Below are 19,417 nucleotides of genomic sequence, written 5' to 3'. Positions count from 1 at the left end.
TATGGGTGGTTGCTAGGGTGTTGCTAGGTGGTAGTTAAGGTTTTCTGACTGGATGGTAGGAAGTTGCGCGGGTGTTCTGGGTGGTTCGGCTGTTGCTAGGTGGTTGTTAACATGATCTGAATAGATGGTAGGGTATTAAAACTTGTATCAACCAACCATAAGTAGTTGCTAGATGATTGCTAAGGTTTAAATGTGTACGTAGGTGGTTAAATGTGGTATACTTGCTTCGTACAAGTACATATTACACCATCATTAGCACAGGTCACACTTTTCATACATTATTGTCTGTAATGAAGTCGTTTGACGTGTAATGTTTCAGGTTGATCTCGTGGACTGGCCGTAAGATCGATCCGGTGGGGGTGGACTACATTTTGCAGAAGCTGGGATTCCACCATGCCAGGACTACGATTCCCAAGTGGCTGCAGAGAGGAGTGATGGACCCTCTGGATAAAGTTCTGTCCGTTCTCATTAAGAAACTTGGCACGGCACTGCAGGATGAGAAAGAGAAGAAAGGTCAAAGAGACAAAGATGAGCATTAACTCAGACACTTCAACGTATTAATACATTTCCGCTATCTGGAGCCATCTGTGTGAATTTATTTCTTCTTTTTTTTACCTTGTCTGAAACCACTGGATTTATTGCAAACTACTGTACAGCACTCACAAACGCATCACAGCCATTGCTATACTGTGTGAACATTGTTTGCCCTGGTTCATATGGCTATAGCTCTTGGGTGACTGAAAGTGTTTTTGTTTTTTTGTACATTTGAATCTTCAGATCAAGTAAAGATTGGATAGCTGCTACTGAATGCCATTTGGACTTTTAACATGGATTAAACGCACTTACACGTTGCTGACACTAACAGATGAGCAGTGATATTAAGCTACAGTATACGAGTGTGCTCTTGAAATCAGTTTACATGAGTTCAGAGGAGCGATACGCATCCTGTGTTCTTTCTCTTGAGGTGAATATACTGCTGAATATTGCCAATCAGACTTTTTAAGTAGTTTTATTTAACATTTTAAGAGCAAACAATACAGGTAACCGCTGACCGGGTGGTAAAGTGTTCTTTCAGCCAGCAGAGGAAGCGTGAACATCCCTATGCCTAATTATTCCTTTGAGAGTGACCAAATTTTATGCCTGATTAACACATTTTGAGGGATGATATAGTGGAGATGCCTCAGATATTCCTGTGAATACATCAGAACCTCAGATTGTGCTGTGTAATGTGAATTGGCCTATAAAGCAAGGCTCTAACTTAAATAGACAAACAAAATGTAAATATCTTAAATGCATAAGCTGTTACCCATGTTAGGCCTGTGGTGATAGTGTTTTTCCTTTTTTTTTTTCATAAGTGCAATAGACCATTGTATGTACAGAGGTAAATATGTTCAATGTGCTGATTTCTTAACTGAATAAAATCATTACTACTAAAATGAATGATACTTGTAAGTGACCTTTTTTTCTTCCACATTATACTTCACTGATTTGTTTATTTGTTGCTGTGGTAATGGAACCATTAGGGAGCCTTAGGGAACAACATTGTGCTACACAGATGTAATTGTTTATTTTGATGCTCCATACATAAAGAAAATGTTCAATCTTCACCGTATACATACTGGGGAAATAGACTATGTTCAGAATAGCATATTATAAGTTGCTGTTTTTGCAGTATCTAAATACATTGTGCACTGTATGCGTACAATACCTGGATGAGCACACTAAACAGAATGCTGTAACCCATAGTGCAATGTGCTCTACTTGCAGTGTTAATTAAAATAAAGCTGAAATAAATAATTTATCAAATAATTTATAGATGTGAGTAGAATACATTCAAGTAATATGCTACAATTTCATTCATAACTGGGCCTAATCAACAATGTACTAGCTCACATTACAATTCCAGACATAACCACTGCTTGGCGCACTTCGTTCAATAGTTTCAGTTCAGCACTTAAATTGATGATGACCGACGACTTGTCATGATTAATTTAAATCCTGTCCTTTCCTTTTGTATGCAATTAAAGTGAAGCTGCAGTACGGAGGATTTGCCTCAAATGGTTGGAAACTGCAAGTTACTCACTGATGAATATTGTTGTGGTAATTGCAAGTTGAATAATAAATTGAATTTGTATAGCGCTTTTCACGAACTCAAAGTCGCTTTACAGGGCAGGTAAATATAAAAGCATTGCAGAACAAATAAAAATGTTAAATATTTACCGGCAATGACAAAAAGAAGAAAAAAAACTGTTACCCATGTTAATAACCATGTTCCTTTTTTGTTGCCATTACAGACATTATGTAAAGACGGATGACGTTACTGACATTTCCCATAAAATCGACCTGACATTTCAAATTATTAAATAATTTGCCATTGTGAAGGGTAATGCAATTTATGTACTTGCTCAGTTTTTGTTCTTAAAAAAAAAAAAAAAACATACTGCAGCTTTAACAAACCACAAACAGAAATGGGAATTGAAGTTTGAAAATTACAAATTATAAACAAATAAATAAATGTAAATTCATAAAAATCACACCACAACTGCTTGAAACAGCTTTATTTCTCGTAAGTATCACAAGAAGCCCGTCATGATTTGCCGTTTTAAAACTCTGAATAGGTAGATTTAACGTCCTAACGTCCTGGTTACTCAAACTCAAAAATGAGCTACAAAAATTAACCAAGCTATATATAATAAACAAAAAATTGTGCTGCTCTATAGTTATATGAACTGACTCTAAAAATGTAATTCAAGGGCTACCCATAGTGTCTTATTTAAAGATACCACTTGTTAAAAACAAAAATTTCTGGCACCTGTTACTAACAATAAATCTAGATTTATAATTTTGGTCTTTCATATACATTTCCATATACATATCTACTGTTTAAAAAAAAAAAAAAAAAAAAAAAACTATGCCAAGATTCATAACGGTGTAAAAAAGGTTTCAAGATTGGCGTCCGTAATGCTGTTTATTTGAGGTGTTCAGTCTGTCGGCTCTGTCGTCTATTTGGCAGTGCATGCACACACACACACACACACACACACAAGTGGAACATGAGGAGGCAGTGTGAGTGGAAGGAGACCTGATTCGGCAGCTCTGAGGAGCTCTACAGTGTTAACACGCTTCCCTGATCAGACACATACAGTGCTTTCAGCTTGGCAGAACAGTCACACGACGTCAAGATCACTGAATCATTTGGGGCAGGAGCTGAGGAGGAGGTCGTCGGGATTAGTGGGAGGAAAGGCAGGTTCCATAGTTCGATATCCCACTACACGTCAGCGCTCTTTCTGGACCTCTTCTTGAGAGGAGCTTTGCTGCTGGTTTTGGCCTCTGTTCTGCGCCTGTACTTGCGTGGTTTGGTGGATGAGGGTACTTCAGCGCTGTGCTCCAGCGGGGGCTCTGCCTGAGGGCGGATATCGGAGTCTTCATGTTCCTGGCAGCAGAGCTGGCCCGTGAGCGGGTGAGACCGCAGCGCCCCCTCCTGGTGACCTTTGCAAAAAGAGTTAGGGCACAGCTGGCAGAAAGCATCGGAGTTCTTTCCACACACGTCACAGTGATGCCAGGGACAGTCCCAGCGACCTGGAAGAAAAACACAGATCACAAATTTAAAAGTTGTCAATGGATAAATTGAAAAAGAGACAGAAGATAATTGAAGCCTATTAAATGTTACAAATGATGCCTTTCAATTATACTGCCATGTTTAATGGCTATAATGGCTGTAGCCTTATTGTAAAAAGTTGTGGGGGAAAATTTTTTTTTTGCAGTATTGGTATCAGTGATAGGATGCCATTAAACTAATATTTTAAACTGTCTTTGTTGTTTCCATTACATTAATTTGGACATTGAAAGTAAAAAAATTATGAAACTTTAACGTTAGGTGCGATTAATCATGATTAATTACTTGTTTGTTTTTTAATTATAGAGTAAAGGTTACCAAATGGTCTCTTGGTGCGGTCTAGGCAGGAAAGGTGATAGGCTTTAGTGCAGCCCTTCTTGTCACACAGAACCAGCTCTCCTCCATCACCACAGCGGAAACACTCGTCCTCAGACTTCTTGCCTTCGTTCCGGGCCCTTCTCCGCTTGGGCTTTTTCTTCTGATGCTTGTTTTTGGGCTCAGAAGGATGACCGTTCTGAAGTTGATGGGTAAAAAAAGCAAGTGTCAAGGCATTTAGACATTGTTATCCAGTTCAAGGAGTGGAAAGTAATAAAATGGTTATGTAGCAGATGTTGTTATCCAAACTTAAAGTACACAAATATTATAGGGACTAGGGGTGTGCAAAGCAGCCGATATTTGTATCTGTATCTGTATTTGTTGAGGGGGGAAAGTATTTGTATTTGTATTCGAGTAAAATTCTAAATAGGCGTAAAAATCCTTTTTTTTTTTTTGCGTTACACTTCTAATTTACGTTGTAAGTATTCTTTAATTATATCCATTATAATAATTATGGATATGCAATATTGATTGATGTTTTTCCATAAATCCAGCAATGAAACAAGGAACGTCATTGAAAAGAAAATAATATAACAGCCATTACCTCATCCATGGTTAAACCAACAACTAATAAAATGCCTTTGTGAACATTATGAAGCCTAGGCTACAGCTTACATCTAGCTGTCTGCAAAAGACAGAGTAACTTAAACGTACCATATAACTCCCACACGTGCATACAATTCGACACAAATACACAAGCATTTTTAACCGAACGTTAACGTTACTCTGTCAACAGCCTATTGTCTAAATTAGCGCGCTAAACAGCTGACGTTACGTAAACAGAGCAAACATGAGCGCACGCGACTGCAGACGTCAATAATCTCCCGATCAATCTCCGCTTCCCGAAAGTTATAAATTGCCTCAGGAACCCAGTTAAGGTACAAACATCTATTCAACAAAAATAGTGATGGAGTTAAGTGTTTTTTTCGCTCAGCCGAGCGCTCTCTGTTGCTGTGTGGAGCAGCCTGTGTCCGTCACTCACTCACTCACTCATCCGGACATGCACTGCGGGCTCACGAGGAAACGCAGCTTTTTGATATAAAGTTTTTTTTTGTTCCCGAATACAAATATTTTTTAAAGTATTTGTTCAAAATAAGTATTTGTAAAAAACACGTTATTTGTGCCTTTCCGAATACCGTATTCGGGTTCGGCTCCACCCCTAATAGGGACAAACTTAGTTTTAATTGTTTTGAAGTGACAACTCATACTTTACAAGGCTCAAACCTTCTAAATACCAGGCCTGAGCTTTAACCACTACACCACACCAGCAAGACATCAATAATGACAGAAGCATTAACAGTCACTCACCTTGGGTCTGTCACCTAGAAAACCACTGCAGTTAGGAGCTCCACAGCGACACACAGTCTTTTCATTCCCAAGACAGTCCAGGTTATAGTTAAATGTCAGCTCAGTGCCTGAAAATGTTGACACAAAAATGTTAATACATTTTGAGGGAAAAAAACAAGATTTGGCAACTAAAGATAGGTGGGGCGATAGCTAGAAAACAAATTTAATATGTACTTTTTATAACTATATGCAGAAGGCCTGCCATAGTCTAATCTGTCCCGCCAGTTTCATAATGAACCAAAAATATTTTTAAACTACTTATAACAAGATTCCATTTTATAAATCAATCAAACAAAAATCTATTCACGTTCACGCAAGCAGCTCTTTAGCCGGTGTTTTCAGCCGTCAAGTTTGTAAAGCTGTTTTCATAGAAACTGCAGTTCTCCATCCAAATAAAAGCTTGAGAGTTAAACTCTTGCAAGAGATTAAAACACTAGTTATTTTTTATTATAAAAACTATTTATTAAATATTAATTTGCATTTATTTTACAGTGCAGTTGTATTACAACATCAATGTATTACTGTCTTAAGGACAATAATAACAGTTTTATTAATAACATTGTTAAATTGTTTTGACTTCCTAAAAACACCAGTATGATTATAATGTGGACTGAGAAACTAATCGCAGCTTAAAAAGAGATTTGAATCCACTTCAAAGTCCAGGTACAAGTCAATACAAATACTTTTTTCTTTAATGTGGTCACTGAAAATAAATCAATGGAGCTCTTAATTTTGCTCTCCGAGTGCACCAGATTGATGCATTTAATATATATTTTTTTTTTTACATTTTAAAGTTAGAGGGACCTAAATCCACCACCCCATAGATTCACAAAATCTTGTTTTTTTGCTCTGAACTAGCTTAAATTTGTGTTTTTCCTCCCCAAACCAAGGAGCCATTATTTTAACTGCCATTTTGCTAAACAGATTCTAAATATTTCATACAAGAAATAAAATATACTAACACTCCAGTTTTAAAGATATTAAATGTTGATTTTTTTTTTTTTTTTTTTTACATTTTAAAGTTTAATGCATTATATTTATTTACAGAAATATATATAGCAACACTCTAGCTAAAATTAGAGGGGGTACATTTTTCAAATTTCTATTTATCTCCCAGCCTTCCACAAAAATCCATCATATCTCTTATTTTCAGAATGTGAGCTCACCAGAAGGGATGTCACACACGGCAAACAGGCCCACGCGAGTGTCTCCATTAACCGTCCATTTCTGAGTGTCGCAGTTGGGCTGGCAGCTGTGGTTCATGAAGCGAGAGTAGTTCCCTTTGGGTCCCGCATCTATAATCCGATCCTGCACACAAACAGTGTATAGCACAATGAAGGTAGAATGATCGCAAACCATTATGTTGTCGTGAGCGTGTTATATGGAATCATCTGTAGTACTGTGTAGGGGTGGGCGATATACCAGTAGACACGATTAACCGGTAGAATTTGTAAACCGGTAGAGATTCTGGACTATCGTCTCTATGGCGGTTACGCTCACATGCCGTTATTTCAGTATATTAGCTATCTGAGACGCGTTACATGAAACCACTGCTAATAGAGCACGTGAGAACTGAACAGTGCTTTTTGCCGCCTAATTGGGCTTGAACAGTTAAATACACATGATCTAGACACCTATAAATAAACAAGTGATCATGCATTTGCAATCAAACAGTCATTTATGCCTTAAGTTAACTTTAACAGTTGAGAGAGAAAACACTAATATATTGGATCCATGCAGTCAGACTTAGTGACAGCATTATAATGACAGAAAAAAAGAACAGAAAAAAAAACGACATCTCTCATTGCTCTCGACTAAATCTCTTTAGTAACAAATAAGAATAAATATATATTTAGTTTACAAAGTAAAGACTATGCATTTTTTTATACATTTGATTACTTTATACTGGGTTTTTTTAAGTTTTTCAGATAGGTCTATTTCATTTGTGTTATATTGTAGTTTGTTTTCTTTGCTCTTTCTTTATCAGTTTACCTGTCTTCAGGACACGCAAGTTTTTTTTTAGGCTAGTATTCGTTTTTTAAATATTGAAAATGGTGATAAGAATTATGACATTTCAATGGTATACTTTTTTTATACGATTACCTCATTTAAAGCGAAAATAACTATATTGTGATCTATACTGTTATCGTGAAATAAAATGACTCGAATCATGATCGCCCACCCCTAGTACTGTGACCTGTAGTACCACACAAAGCTGTTCAGTGACACTTCCAAATGCAACCCTATTTCTCCAGCTCTGCTGTATAGGGTCCAAACATGCCTAAATCAGGCATGTCAAGCAAAGCAAGCACATGGCGCCTTTATTTACCTTGTCAATAGTGAGCATATAGAAATGTGTGATGTCGTTCTCTTGAGCGTATTTGATTCTGGCTCTGCACTCCTCCTCGTCTATCAGTTCACCCACATATTCATTCACAAATTCCCCCTGAGTGACACAGAAACAGCCAATCAGCAATCACATACAGCAAATCTCCTTTGCTAAATCTTTTCAAAAGCTAGTGGACTTACTTTCTTAATGTCTCGCAGTGACAGCAGGCCCCAGCCTTTGCCTGAGGTGCGGATGATCTTGGTCTCGGGATAGTGGCGTTTGGTAAAGTCCTGGTTTTGGCAGCGCTCTCCAGCGGGACACACTTGAGGATGGCACTCGTACAACAGCATGCGGTTCAGACACTCGGACTCAAAGCTGCAGGGACGCTCGTCTGACGGCTTACAGTTACACTTGGGGATCTCAGAAATGTCTGCGGTGTAGACCTGCACTCGTCCACAAGGCTTATTCACCTAATAATAAAAACATTTAAATAAATAAAGCTTTTAAAATCTCTATAAACAGACTCATTTGGAAATCAAACCGACATGTCCAGGTTTTCCAAGACCATGGGAGTCTTATAAAGGTCATGTACTGAATGGCAATACCTTGATGTATTTGTATGGAGGAGGTTTCTTGTTGTTCTCTTGAGCCTCTTTGGCCTCCCTCTCCATCTCGATCTCCTTAAAGCGAGTTTCAGCCTCCAGCAGGGCTGCACAAATGGATACAGAGGAACCATTTCACAACAGCACGGACAATACTGTGATTACAAATAAGATAATAAAACAAATAATATTTTACCAGTCTTAAAGACCTTCCCAATGCCAGTCTGTTGGTATTTGCTTCCCCTGTCCCCCTCCATGTAAGGAAAGACTCTGCCCTGGTGTGTCCAGAAATAGTCTTTAGAGCCAAAGAAGAACACGGGGAACTCTCCAATCTCATGACGCAGGTGCTGGATGTTTGTTGGGATGTTCTTAGGGTGACGGATCTCTGCAGGCCACCATCTAGTATTTTAAATGAAGTCAAAGGTTAGGACAGGAAAATTACCTCGCTAAAATGTAGCGTAGTTATTTTTTATCATTTTCAATGGCGCTCTCTAGTCCTAGAAACCACCAAACCCGTTAATAAAAATTTGATGCAAGCAGATGAGTTCAGTAAGTTTAAGCTAAAGGTGTGTGGTACTGTTAGAGACTGACCTGTAGTTACCCAGTTTGACCCAGATAACATCTCTGTATTTGGGTTTCTTCCCTGAACGACAATCATTACAGAACCAGCTGCCATCAGGCATAGCGATGTTCAGACAGTCAGGGTGAAATGCAGCTGGACATGACTCACAGCACAACAGACGGCCACCTTCAACACACAAATGCATCCATTTATATAGTGCCGTCATGTTTAACTTCAGATGCCATACATTAAAAAAGGAATAAAACAGAGCTTTATAATAATGACAGTGGAATTCGCACCCTTTGAGCAGATAAAGCACCAGCTGACGTTGACGTGAGAGTGGTGACTGTAGCCTTTCTTAGCCCTGAAGTGGTTTGTGCACACAATGGCAGAAGATGACAGCATCTCACTGCCCGCTGCTACACACAGGTCTCCAACATGATAGGCCACAGGACAGCGCAAACAACGCATCATCTTTCCTGCAAGGGGACAACAGGAAATGTATTCGGTGATAAATCCAACACCAATTAAATAAGTCATTTTTTGTTGGAGATTAATTTAGCGTTTTCATATCATTTAACCTATTAGAAGCTTGTGGTAGTTTGTTTGCAGTTTGAATTCAATTAGATGAAAGAAAAGGTCCCACATAATATTTTACTTTTTCAAACTGTACTTATGAAAATCAACAATAGTTTGGTATAATCTACTTATTGTGTTCATGTTGCATTCCAAAACTCTTTTTCTGCTATCATGGGATATGGGTATAGGTAAGGATAGGTTTCATGTTATGGTTTATGTTATGGTTGACTCTTCCCCTAACCATTAACTGTGTAACTATACAAGGAATTACAGAAATAATTACTTACTAATTGAATTATAAGTGCAACATAATGCATGTACACAATAAGTGCATTGTATCAAATTATTAAATTTAATGTTCGTACATAGTGGTTAAATACAACAAATGTCTTTTTATTTAGACCCACTTTATATTGCATTGTCTTTGCTGACAGTGCGTAAACATTGATGTCTTTTTTTTTTTTTTACCTTTGGTGGCCTTGCCGGTGCCACGGCCACTGTAGTGGCAGCTGAGGCAGGTGTGCAGGGGGCAGCGGAAGCCTCGGTTCTCAAACACAGTCAGAGCGCTCAACCGTACACAGGCCTCATGGTAGAAGCGGCCACAATGAAGAACACAGCAACGCCGCACCTCTCCTTCAGACTTCTTACAGGTGAAACACACATGCACACCTGAAAAAGTAAAAGAAAATTATAGCTCACAACAGTGAGAAAGCTGATTTTTCTAAACACAACATCAGTAACATGACATCAGTGTATCTCACCTGAGATGCAGGCAGTGCAGAGCACCTTTTCTGCTGATCGCTCAAGTCCAATACAATGCAGGTGATATGAGCCACAGCACTGTCCCTCACACATCACTAGATCCTCCCCGGGCTGCTCACACACCTGGAAAACAGCAACACAAACACACTCATGTAGAACCGGGCGATATGGCCAAAACAACTATCACAATATAATTTTTTCATATCAGTCAATATCGATTATTATCACGATAAATGCCAAATCTTTATATCTTTCAAGTTTAAAAGGAAGATTTTTTTCTCCGGAGTGAAAGTTGAGGAAACCGTTAATAGTGGTTTTAAACTACGCTTTATTGTCAGAACATGACAAAAACTTGCCAAACAGGTTCACATTTAATAAATCTGAATATTCAAAACATTTAGGCCTATAATGATCAAATAGGTTTTCTACATCTAAACATCCATGAGTAAACTGAAGTAAAATATGTTGTCTTTTGTCCTAAACAAAATTAATATCTTTATAGATATAGGTCAAATTTCCCTATATAATGCCTTTATTATCACGCTGTAATTTTCACGCCACTTATGTTTTAACATTCTATGTTACTAGGCAACACCTTACACCCACTGTGATGGCGGTAATCAGTTTTAGTCAAAATTGATAAGTTGATTTATGGATGCCAAACAGGTATTAGAGGCACTAAATGCCATGAGTGATGGTGGGGAGATATCATGGGTGAGTGATGCATCCTGGGTGAGCTCAGCATCTGACGAGTCATCTGTTTAACATAGTTGATGACTAAAAATAAGAATTTCATGACTCACAAGACATTCATTTGTGAAGACAGTGTGAAGACATTTGTGTTCTTAGCTGAATTCAAGCACTTCTCACTGGATCTCACAAGGCTGATTAGTGTCATGTGATCGAGGCCGATCAATGAGAAAACGCATCAGCTCTAGAGAGCCGAGCGGCTAAATGGTCTGTGTCGTCGTCAACGCAGTCTCATTCCACTTTTGTCGCTTAAACCTTAATTTAAAAATGTATCGATCTTTAGTTATAATTTTATCAAAGAAAATGAGATCACCATAATTATCATTATCCCTTTATTGCCCAGCTCTGCATTCATGCCAGAGTTCAACACCTCTCTACACAGACCGGTCACTCACCAGACACACGCTCTCTTTTTTGGCACCGGCAGTGCGTTCCGTCTTTTTTGAGGGATGCGATTCGTCTGTACTGTCACTGGGAGAATCAGGTCTCTGCTCACACAGCAAACTCTAAAATATGCATTAAAATTATATTTACTTAAAGGACACCTGGCAGGCAAAAGTGACAGAAACCATTCATTTACGGTTCAAAATAAAATTGATTATTCAAACCAAGAGACACATGATGCAAATCACATTTTCAAACGGAATTACACATTGTCAGGTTCTAAGTATGATATTTCACATATTAGAAAACAAACAAAAAATACAAACACCTCTGGCTCAGGGTAAGATGATCCCCGCCGCTTTTTGGCTGCGACAGGTAACGGTTGTCTCCCTAAATCCTGTTTTCGCTTCCTAACACGTTTGACTTTAGCAGGAGACTCCTCCTCGCCTAAAGGAACAAAGAAAAACTGAATTTTAGAAACAAATATAAAAAGGACACAAGGACGAACAGTATTTAGACTGAGCTGTTTCTGTAGTTCATAATAGTTTGCGGATTTACTTGGGGCTTTTTTAATTTGTTTCCTTTTTTCATCCCTGTCGGTTTTCCGCCTCCTCCCCCTCGGTTTAGTGACAGAGGCCTCAGCTGATGGTGCATTCTGACAGAAAAGAAGAGAAATAATATTTAATTGTCGAGTTATTATATACATTTTTTATTTTAATTTTGCATTCATTAATAAAAAATGAATGCTAAAATATCTCAGCTCGGACTAATGCATGACATTTTCTCTTCACCTTTTGGCCTTTCGGCTTTTTCAACTCAAGCTTGATTTTCATTTTAGGCTGCAGTGCCACATCCTCCTTTGACTCTCGTAAACGCTTGTAGCCTTTTTTCTTTCCTGTATGAAGCAGTCAGAATGCATGCTTATTGTTTGAAGCCTTTTATAACATTTTTTTTAGGTTTTTCCATTCAGTATACCTTTTCTATAAACAACTAGTGTTGAAACTAATAACGAAACCACCCACACACCTTTAGAAGAGCCATCCTCCTTCTCCAAAAGATTTGAGCTTAGTACTGGTACCTTTATATCTGATAACAGAAAAACAGAAAATTACTACAGGAACAAAAATACATGCAACGACAGCCTTGAAACATGAAGGCATAAAGAGATTGTTGGATTTATTTTTTTAATTTTTATATTTTTTTAAATAACAAATGCGGTCACTTTCAGACCATGGATCTAATATTCTAACATGCATCCAAACGATTTACATTCAAGATATAAATGACTGTTTATATAAACCTTGTGTGTATTTGACACGAAAGAGAACAGTTCAGTACTTGCATGCTGTGACAGACAAAAAATAAACTTTCGTGATGGGGAAGAACTGCAATGTCACTTGAGCATAACCCTACCGCTGTGTTGCTAAACGTGATCTGGTTGTACAGTACGTTGGGACTGATAGAATGAGCGCTGTAGCACAATACTATACCAATAATAATTCATTACATTTATATAGCGCTTTTCTCTGCACTCAAAGCGCTTTACATAGAAGGGGGGGAATCTCCTCAACCACCACCAATGTGCAGCATCCACTTGGATGCGACGGCAGTCATATTGCGCCAGAATGCCCACCACACACCAGCTTACTGGTGGAGAGGAGACAGTGATGAAGCCAATCAGTATATGGGGATGATTAGGAGGCCATGATGGACAGAGGCCAAGGGGCAAATTTGGCCAGGATGCCAGGGTTACACCCCTACTCTTTTTCGAATGACATCCTGGGATTTTTAATGACCACAGAGAGTCAGGACCTCAGTTTACCGTCTCATCCGAAGGACGGTGCTCTTTGACAGTATAGTGTCCCCGTCACTATACTGGGGCGTTAGGACCCACACAGACCACAGGGTGAGCGCCCCCTGCTGGCCTCACTAACACCTCTACCAGCAGCAACCTGGTTTTCTCAGGAGGTCTCCCATCCAGGTACTAACCATGCTCAACCCTGCTTAGCTTCAGTGGGCAACCAGTCTTGGGCTAGAGGGTGATATGGCTGCTGGATTTCTAAGATACCTCTTCAAAGGCAGATCGTGGAGACATGTTAATTATTCAATCTAAAATCATGATAATCACACGCCTCTATTTATAACATACAATATATGTTTTATAATTATACCATAAATATTTGCTAATATTTATAGTTAGTTAAATAAGTAAATTACATATTTTTATAATTTAGAAAAAAACGAATTTCACTGGTTAGGTAATTGTTTGCCCTTTACAGTTTTTATATTTTACGATAAATGTCTCACCTGAAAGTCCAGGATTAGTGGAAACTATATTTAAAGTGTCAGAAATACTGACACCTGCTTTTATTTTCCTCTTCTTCACTGAATTTGGTGCTGCAGGAAACTTCTGTCTGATCTGTCTCGGTTTCTTCTGAGGAGCTTTTAGCTGAAGGTCTAGATCAATACAGAGCAGGTCCTTCAAATACGGAAAGACAAATTAAATAAAGAAAAGGTGATTACCAAAAAATACCACAGAAACACTGATCATGATATAATGAGACCAAACACACTTTTTTCCGGTAAGTCCGTTTCCCAGCATTCGTATTTCTTTTCCTCTGGTGCTCAGGTGTCTCTGATGAAATGCAGGAATCCTACAATGCCAAGATTAGAAACATTACATTTACATCTCTAGCCTCACAATAATATCCTTATCCTACACCGAGCTAAACAATGCCAACCACATCGCTGTCTGCTACCTGAACAGTAGATTCATTTAGAGAGATCTGTTTTGCAGAGGAAGCTTTTGTCGTCTTATACTTCAGTGTTGTGCCACGCTGTCTGCAGTGATCCTTCTTCACTGACGTTTTAGTTGCTTTTCTGGGTAGGGTGGTTTTCCCTGATGAAGTGCTGCTGTCTGTGGGGTGGGAAAAGAGGCCTGGGATGGTGGTAGGTATTGTGGAGTTGGGGCTGGAATGAGTGGAGTCAGGGGGAGTGAGGCTGACAAGCTCTGGAGACTCCTGAGCTTGGTCTTGCTGTGGTCCCAGACTGCGTTGTGCTTGAAGCTCTTGTAGCATGCGAGGATTGAACTGGGCTTTCCCCTTTTCATAAACAAAGCTGAATTTGGCCAGTCGCTCCTCTATTAGTTGACCCAATGCATCGGTTGCCTGTGACACACCTGTCTCCCACTGTTCCCGGAACTTACGAGGAACTGCCCGCTGTAAAGAGCACATCAAAGAAGTCTGAGACCAAGTAGTTTCATGAAATTCCAAAAAATTTATGGAAAAACTTCCCCCATTAGTGAAAGATATATACACAATATTTACTGTACCTTCCTTCCACTGATATCAATGGGTAGTTTGTTGCTGCGGCAAAGTGACTGGTACTGGTGTTTTCCTGAGAAGGTGACTATGCTCGTCTCAAAGACATACCCTCTCTCTGGAGCATCTCCGAAGTACTGAACATGGTACAACAATCCTGTGCGGCTATTCACTGCCAAAATGCAAAAATATCTATGAAAATCTAAGAAATTCACTTCTACAGGTGCTACATTTCTCATACTGCCCTGTTGACAGTTGGAAGCAAGTCATTCTCTCTGCTTATGTTAGCTCAGGGTCACACTTTCACAAACAATTTCCACAGGATCTGTGCTCTCCCTTATCAGAGCTTTCAAACCATCTTTTTGGACCAAATACAAGTGTTGTTTTTGATAGTCACAACTCTTCTCTCAGCATTTATAATCTGCATCTGCAGATGTCTGCACAGGCTTTAAATTGAAGTCTGAACCCGGCCCGTGCCCGAGATAATTTAACTCAACACAACCCGACCGGAACGGTTACATTTTAAGCCAGAACGCAATGTGCTGAATTTTAAGATTGCATGCAACAATCAGTAAACAAATACATGTAAACAAACAGTTTCATCAACACACAGCAGCCCCCTCAGCAGTCAGCACACTAAAGCAAAAGAGATAAAGCACGTAATAACAAATTATGAAAATTTCTGGGTGAACAGGTGTAACAGTCACATAAATTCCTCTGGAACTTCAACTTCAAAAACAAGTTTGTGCTGTGTTGACAGTACCAGGAAAAACACCTCTGTCGTTTTCCACCAACCCTAGAGATCCTGCTCATCTTCCATGTCGTGTTTTGTAAAAAAAAAAACAAAGGTTTTGCGCAGGTGCTCTCTGGCGCTTCTTCATTCACAACACAGCAGATTTCACGCAAACACACACACACACACACATATTATATATATATATATATATATATATATATATATATATATATATGTGTGTGTGTGTGTGTGTGTGTGTATGGATGGATGGATGGATGTTTTGCAGTGAGCGTACTTAGCAAATTGTTGTCATTTAGGAATAAGATTGTGTGGTGTTTGAATCGAGATTGTGATCTTTTAACAATTAATCATGCAGTTCTACAAGGTAGGCTACTTCTTGTAACCTTTAAATCCCTCAATGACCTTGCTCCGTGCTTCTCTGAGCTACTTCAGATTTGTTTCCTTGATGACTCCTAGGTTCTGATTCTCCTCCATAGGTGGTAAATTATGCAGTGAGCCATGTCACCTAAACTCTAGTCAATATCTATCAGTTAGCAATTACTGTTCTAGTAATGTTATCGATTGAGCTATCTGATCAGATCCTTTTACATGTCTAAATACAGATCATTATGAAAAGGTGGAGCCAATGTTACAAAAGCATCATCCTGGCATCCACTGCCACAAACTGCCAGTAATTGAGTAAGAAAGTTATGATGCAAATCTGCTGTTGGTTGAGGAAATGGTGCTAGAAAGCACTGAAAAACAGTAAGTCAACTGATCTAGCACACCTTACCTTTCGACCTAAAGTGCATGTTGGACTCTGGGTCTGTAGTGATCATGCATGGCCACCACGGGTATCCAGACACTTTGGTCCAGATAACATCTCCCACTGAGTACTGCACATGCTGTTGTGTCTCTGTACCACTCACTTCCACATCATCCACGTCCTGTGCAACATCACTCACTTCACAAGCATACACAGGCTGCTGCAAAAGAGAAATGAACTAAGTCTCAAGAATAGAATCCAGTCTACAGGGGTTAATACATTTTCCTGAAGACAAACAAATTAGAAAACAAACATGCAGATAAATGTGTGCCATTAAGCTATACCTGGATAGGGGTGGGATTTACACTAGTAGGTATCTCGCCATCAGTCTGCTCATTAGTGGTAAGAAAGCATGGTTCAATGGTGAGGTCAGTAGAATTTATGGTGGTTTGCAGAAGAGGAGATCGAACGGAATTCGCTGTAGGGTTTAAAATCGGACGTCTCCGGTTTGGTGGAGTTCTCTTCCTCACAAGCCCCCTCTTTTTCTTTCGTCTATCTCTCCTGCCAGTTGGAGAGGACAGAACACCTTCTGATAGTCTCAAAGGTGCATCTGTCTGCTCTTCTCTCTCCCCTTCGTAATCCGATCCGTATCGGCCTGTCTTCCCACCTAGATTTACCACGCATTTGGTTATTTTGAAAGTGAGTTCAGGAGAAGCGCTGGACTTCCTCGGAGGGCTGGCGTGTTGAGGAAGAGGCTCCACCCCTTTGAGAAGAGGCTGTGGAGCGGTGGCAGCACAGAGCTTTGGAATTTTGTCTTGATCGCCATTTAACAAGCGGGAAGTCAGGTCCTTTAGCCGCTCGTGGGTGTGGTTGTGACCATGACTGCCAATTATCTGCAGAACATTTTCTTGAGGTGTAGCCGCCAGCTGGGTAGCAGCTTTATCCATGAGCATAGTAGGGTCAGTGCTCCCATCACCCCGACTCTTACATCCACCGGGTGAATCAGACGGCTGTTTCATGGTGGTAGGACTCCCGGGCTCTGGCATTGCCGGCAGTGATCTCCCCTTACTGTCTGTCATTACTAACCAGGAGCCTGCAAAACACAAAATAAGAACACCAAATGAGAAATTATTTAGATAAGTCCTCACGTAAGGTAGGTACTGCACTACATAGACTGAAATAAAAATGTACATGCATGCAAATAGAGCATTGCAAAGGTTGTTATCAAATAAACTAGGTCAACTCTAGTGTATTAATGTTTATATTAGAGTGACCCGTGGTTCGAAAAGTTTTACAACTCATGCTTTAAAATGTATAAAGCACATCAGTATAATAAGAAAAATAGTGTTAAATTCGAATGCAAACACAACTACATCATAGGACACAACTTTGAACCCCAGGCCCATTTTTGTTAATGAATTAAACTTGATTTAAAATAAAACAAATAAATAATAAAATTAATAACGTACGTGTGTTTATGTATACATATAGTCGCAAAATAAACAAAGAATAGGGTTTTTAAAAAATCGCGTTAATATATTAAATATAACAAGTTTTCTGTCCACTGCACATGTGGCGAATGACGCATGCTGCATATTCTAAATAGCCACAAATAAATAAGTTACAGTTCGTGTGGGACACTGGTTACGTGAAAAAAATGAGTGGGTTATGCCGAGGATGGGAGTTAGAACTGGAATGGTTTGGTCCCACATTAAAATGGCTTCCGTGGAGGGTTGGCAGTGCGCGAGTCGGTGGCCAGCCGCTATAATTCAGTTCAATGCACAAACCCTGACGCATCCTCCTCAAATGAATCCTGAAACCAAATGCAAAAATACAAACAAAACCATTCGATACAAAATGAGCACTTTAGAGCGTTCCATCAATTAAATATCAAACGTATTGCTTTGGCTTTGTAACATGCACAACGTCAATAGACAAATCAGATTTTTTAAAAACCGAACAAGAACCAAAGCTTTATGTAAAACAGTGACTGCTCAAATGCAAATGTCCGTGCGGTACTACACAAGAGGCAGTTATCAAGCTATTGTTATTCAGGCTGAACAGTCAGGATGCCTCGTTAACATCAATGAAGGCAGATTATGGATGAGTCACTGATGGACTCGTTTAACCGTCCTAATAGACCACAGCAAACTGAAAGAAAATAACCGAGGATAATACAGATAACGTTAATAGACTTTTACAACAAAATGTAACTAAAACACCTTCGTGGGAATTGCGCTCTCGGCTGAAATGCTTCAGTTTCCAGACAGATACCAGGAAATGTATACACATGGGAGTAAAAGATATCAAGCCGTAGGCTCGTGAAAGTAACTGTATAGAGCTAAGAAGATGTTAGCAAAGAAATGGCTCGACAGAACACAAAAAAACTTGAGCTGAAGCAACCATTGCAACGCTATTAAATGTGTAATCTCTGAGGAGGTGTCTGGGGCTGTGATACACATTATACCCACATGGCACGTTTTATTAGCTAACTGGACAAATTTACTCTTCAAAATGAAGCTGACAAACCTCGCGAACTACAGCTTAGCCAGCTAGCAAGTGAGGCACAGCTGCAGCTGCCTCAGTCAGTGACATACTACAAAACGGCTCGTTTATCTATAAGAGGAAATCTCTAATATCACACTGCAGCGTGTAATAGACAACAATTCCCCCAAACTATGTTGTGCCATGACTTATTTCTGTGGGAAAATAAACCTGTTTGCAGCATCTCCATTACTCCCGACCTGTATTGAGGAGCTTGCGGGAAACTCTCTCATCCCAATCACCGCCAAAAATACTCACATCCGATTGGCTGACACGCGACGGCACAATTCAACCGGCCTTTTCAAATATCACTCTCTTCGCGGCTGGCTTTCCGTTGAACATCTTCACTTATCCCTGGCGTATTCCAAACTTCATTCCAGGTTCGTAGTTTAAGATAAAGCCACGAGAGTCTGAGATCATCTGTTTTTGTTTTTATTTCGAAAAATGGCAAAGCTACACAGATCACTGCTCGAGGAATTGAGGAGGGCAATTCTCACCATGTGACGTCAGATGCAAGAGGGAGGGAATTCGTTATCTTGTTGCCAGTAACTTAGAAAATATGCCGAATGCTGAGTTTAACGTCATTGTATTAAAAATAAATAACGATAATATTTTTGCATTTGTTATTTGTGATAGTTGGTAGAAGATAAAATATTGGTGGAATGTGTAATTTCCCCTTTAAAAATATTTGTATTTATTCAGTTAATAAGAGGTGAGCGCATAGTCGATTTACACAATAGAAAGA

At 39.3% G+C, this 19,417-nt stretch overlaps 2 protein-coding genes across 15 annotated transcripts in view; one reads left to right on the top strand and one right to left on the bottom strand.

Moving 5' to 3' along the window:
* The window catches only part of kiaa1109 (KIAA1109), a 56,606-nt gene extending 55,167 nt beyond the window's left edge, over nucleotides 1-1,439 (top strand). For all 9 annotated transcript variants that reach the window (XM_079635450.1, XM_079635448.1, XM_079635446.1 and 6 more), the window contains one exon: nucleotides 320-1,439. In XM_079635450.1, coding sequence (XP_079491576.1) covers nucleotides 320-539 — 220 coding nt within the window. In that variant the 3' untranslated portion in view covers nucleotides 540-1,439. The remainder of the gene's footprint in view (nucleotides 1-319) is intronic.
* Nucleotides 1,440-1,555: 116 nt separating this feature from the next.
* On the bottom strand, nucleotides 1,556-19,180 carry nsd2 (nuclear receptor binding SET domain protein 2). Of its 6 annotated transcripts, none has more exons than XM_079635453.1 (24): nucleotides 18,931-19,180; nucleotides 16,473-17,221; nucleotides 16,156-16,348; nucleotides 14,638-14,798; nucleotides 14,066-14,524; nucleotides 13,880-13,960; nucleotides 13,614-13,785; nucleotides 12,333-12,392; nucleotides 12,098-12,201; nucleotides 11,865-11,961; nucleotides 11,635-11,753; nucleotides 11,318-11,428; nucleotides 10,172-10,295; nucleotides 9,879-10,079; nucleotides 9,131-9,310; nucleotides 8,861-9,017; nucleotides 8,466-8,668; nucleotides 8,273-8,376; nucleotides 7,868-8,137; nucleotides 7,668-7,784; nucleotides 6,505-6,646; nucleotides 5,300-5,406; nucleotides 3,935-4,130; nucleotides 1,556-3,579 (listed from the first exon to the last, which is right to left on the bottom strand). In XM_079635453.1, exons 2-24 carry the CDS (start codon nucleotides 17,205-17,207, stop codon nucleotides 3,269-3,271), a joined length of 4,404 nt encoding a protein of 1,467 aa, XP_079491579.1. In that variant the 5' UTR covers nucleotides 17,208-17,221; nucleotides 18,931-19,180; the 3' UTR covers nucleotides 1,556-3,268. The 6 variants fall into 6 exon arrangements, with proteins under 6 accessions (XP_079491579.1, XP_079491582.1, XP_079491577.1 ...); XM_079635456.1 differs by having other exon boundaries at nucleotides 16,156-16,345; nucleotides 18,931-19,174; XM_079635451.1 differs by having other exon boundaries at nucleotides 18,844-18,947.
* Between the last annotated feature and the right edge of the window lie 237 nt (nucleotides 19,181-19,417).

This window comes from Phoxinus phoxinus (assembly GCF_949152265.1).
Source record: "Phoxinus phoxinus genome assembly, chromosome: 14".
Taxonomy (NCBI): Eukaryota; Metazoa; Chordata; class Actinopteri; order Cypriniformes; family Leuciscidae; genus Phoxinus; species Phoxinus phoxinus.
Note: the sequence above shows the minus strand (reverse complement) of the source record. Positions and strands in the feature narration are given on the sequence as shown.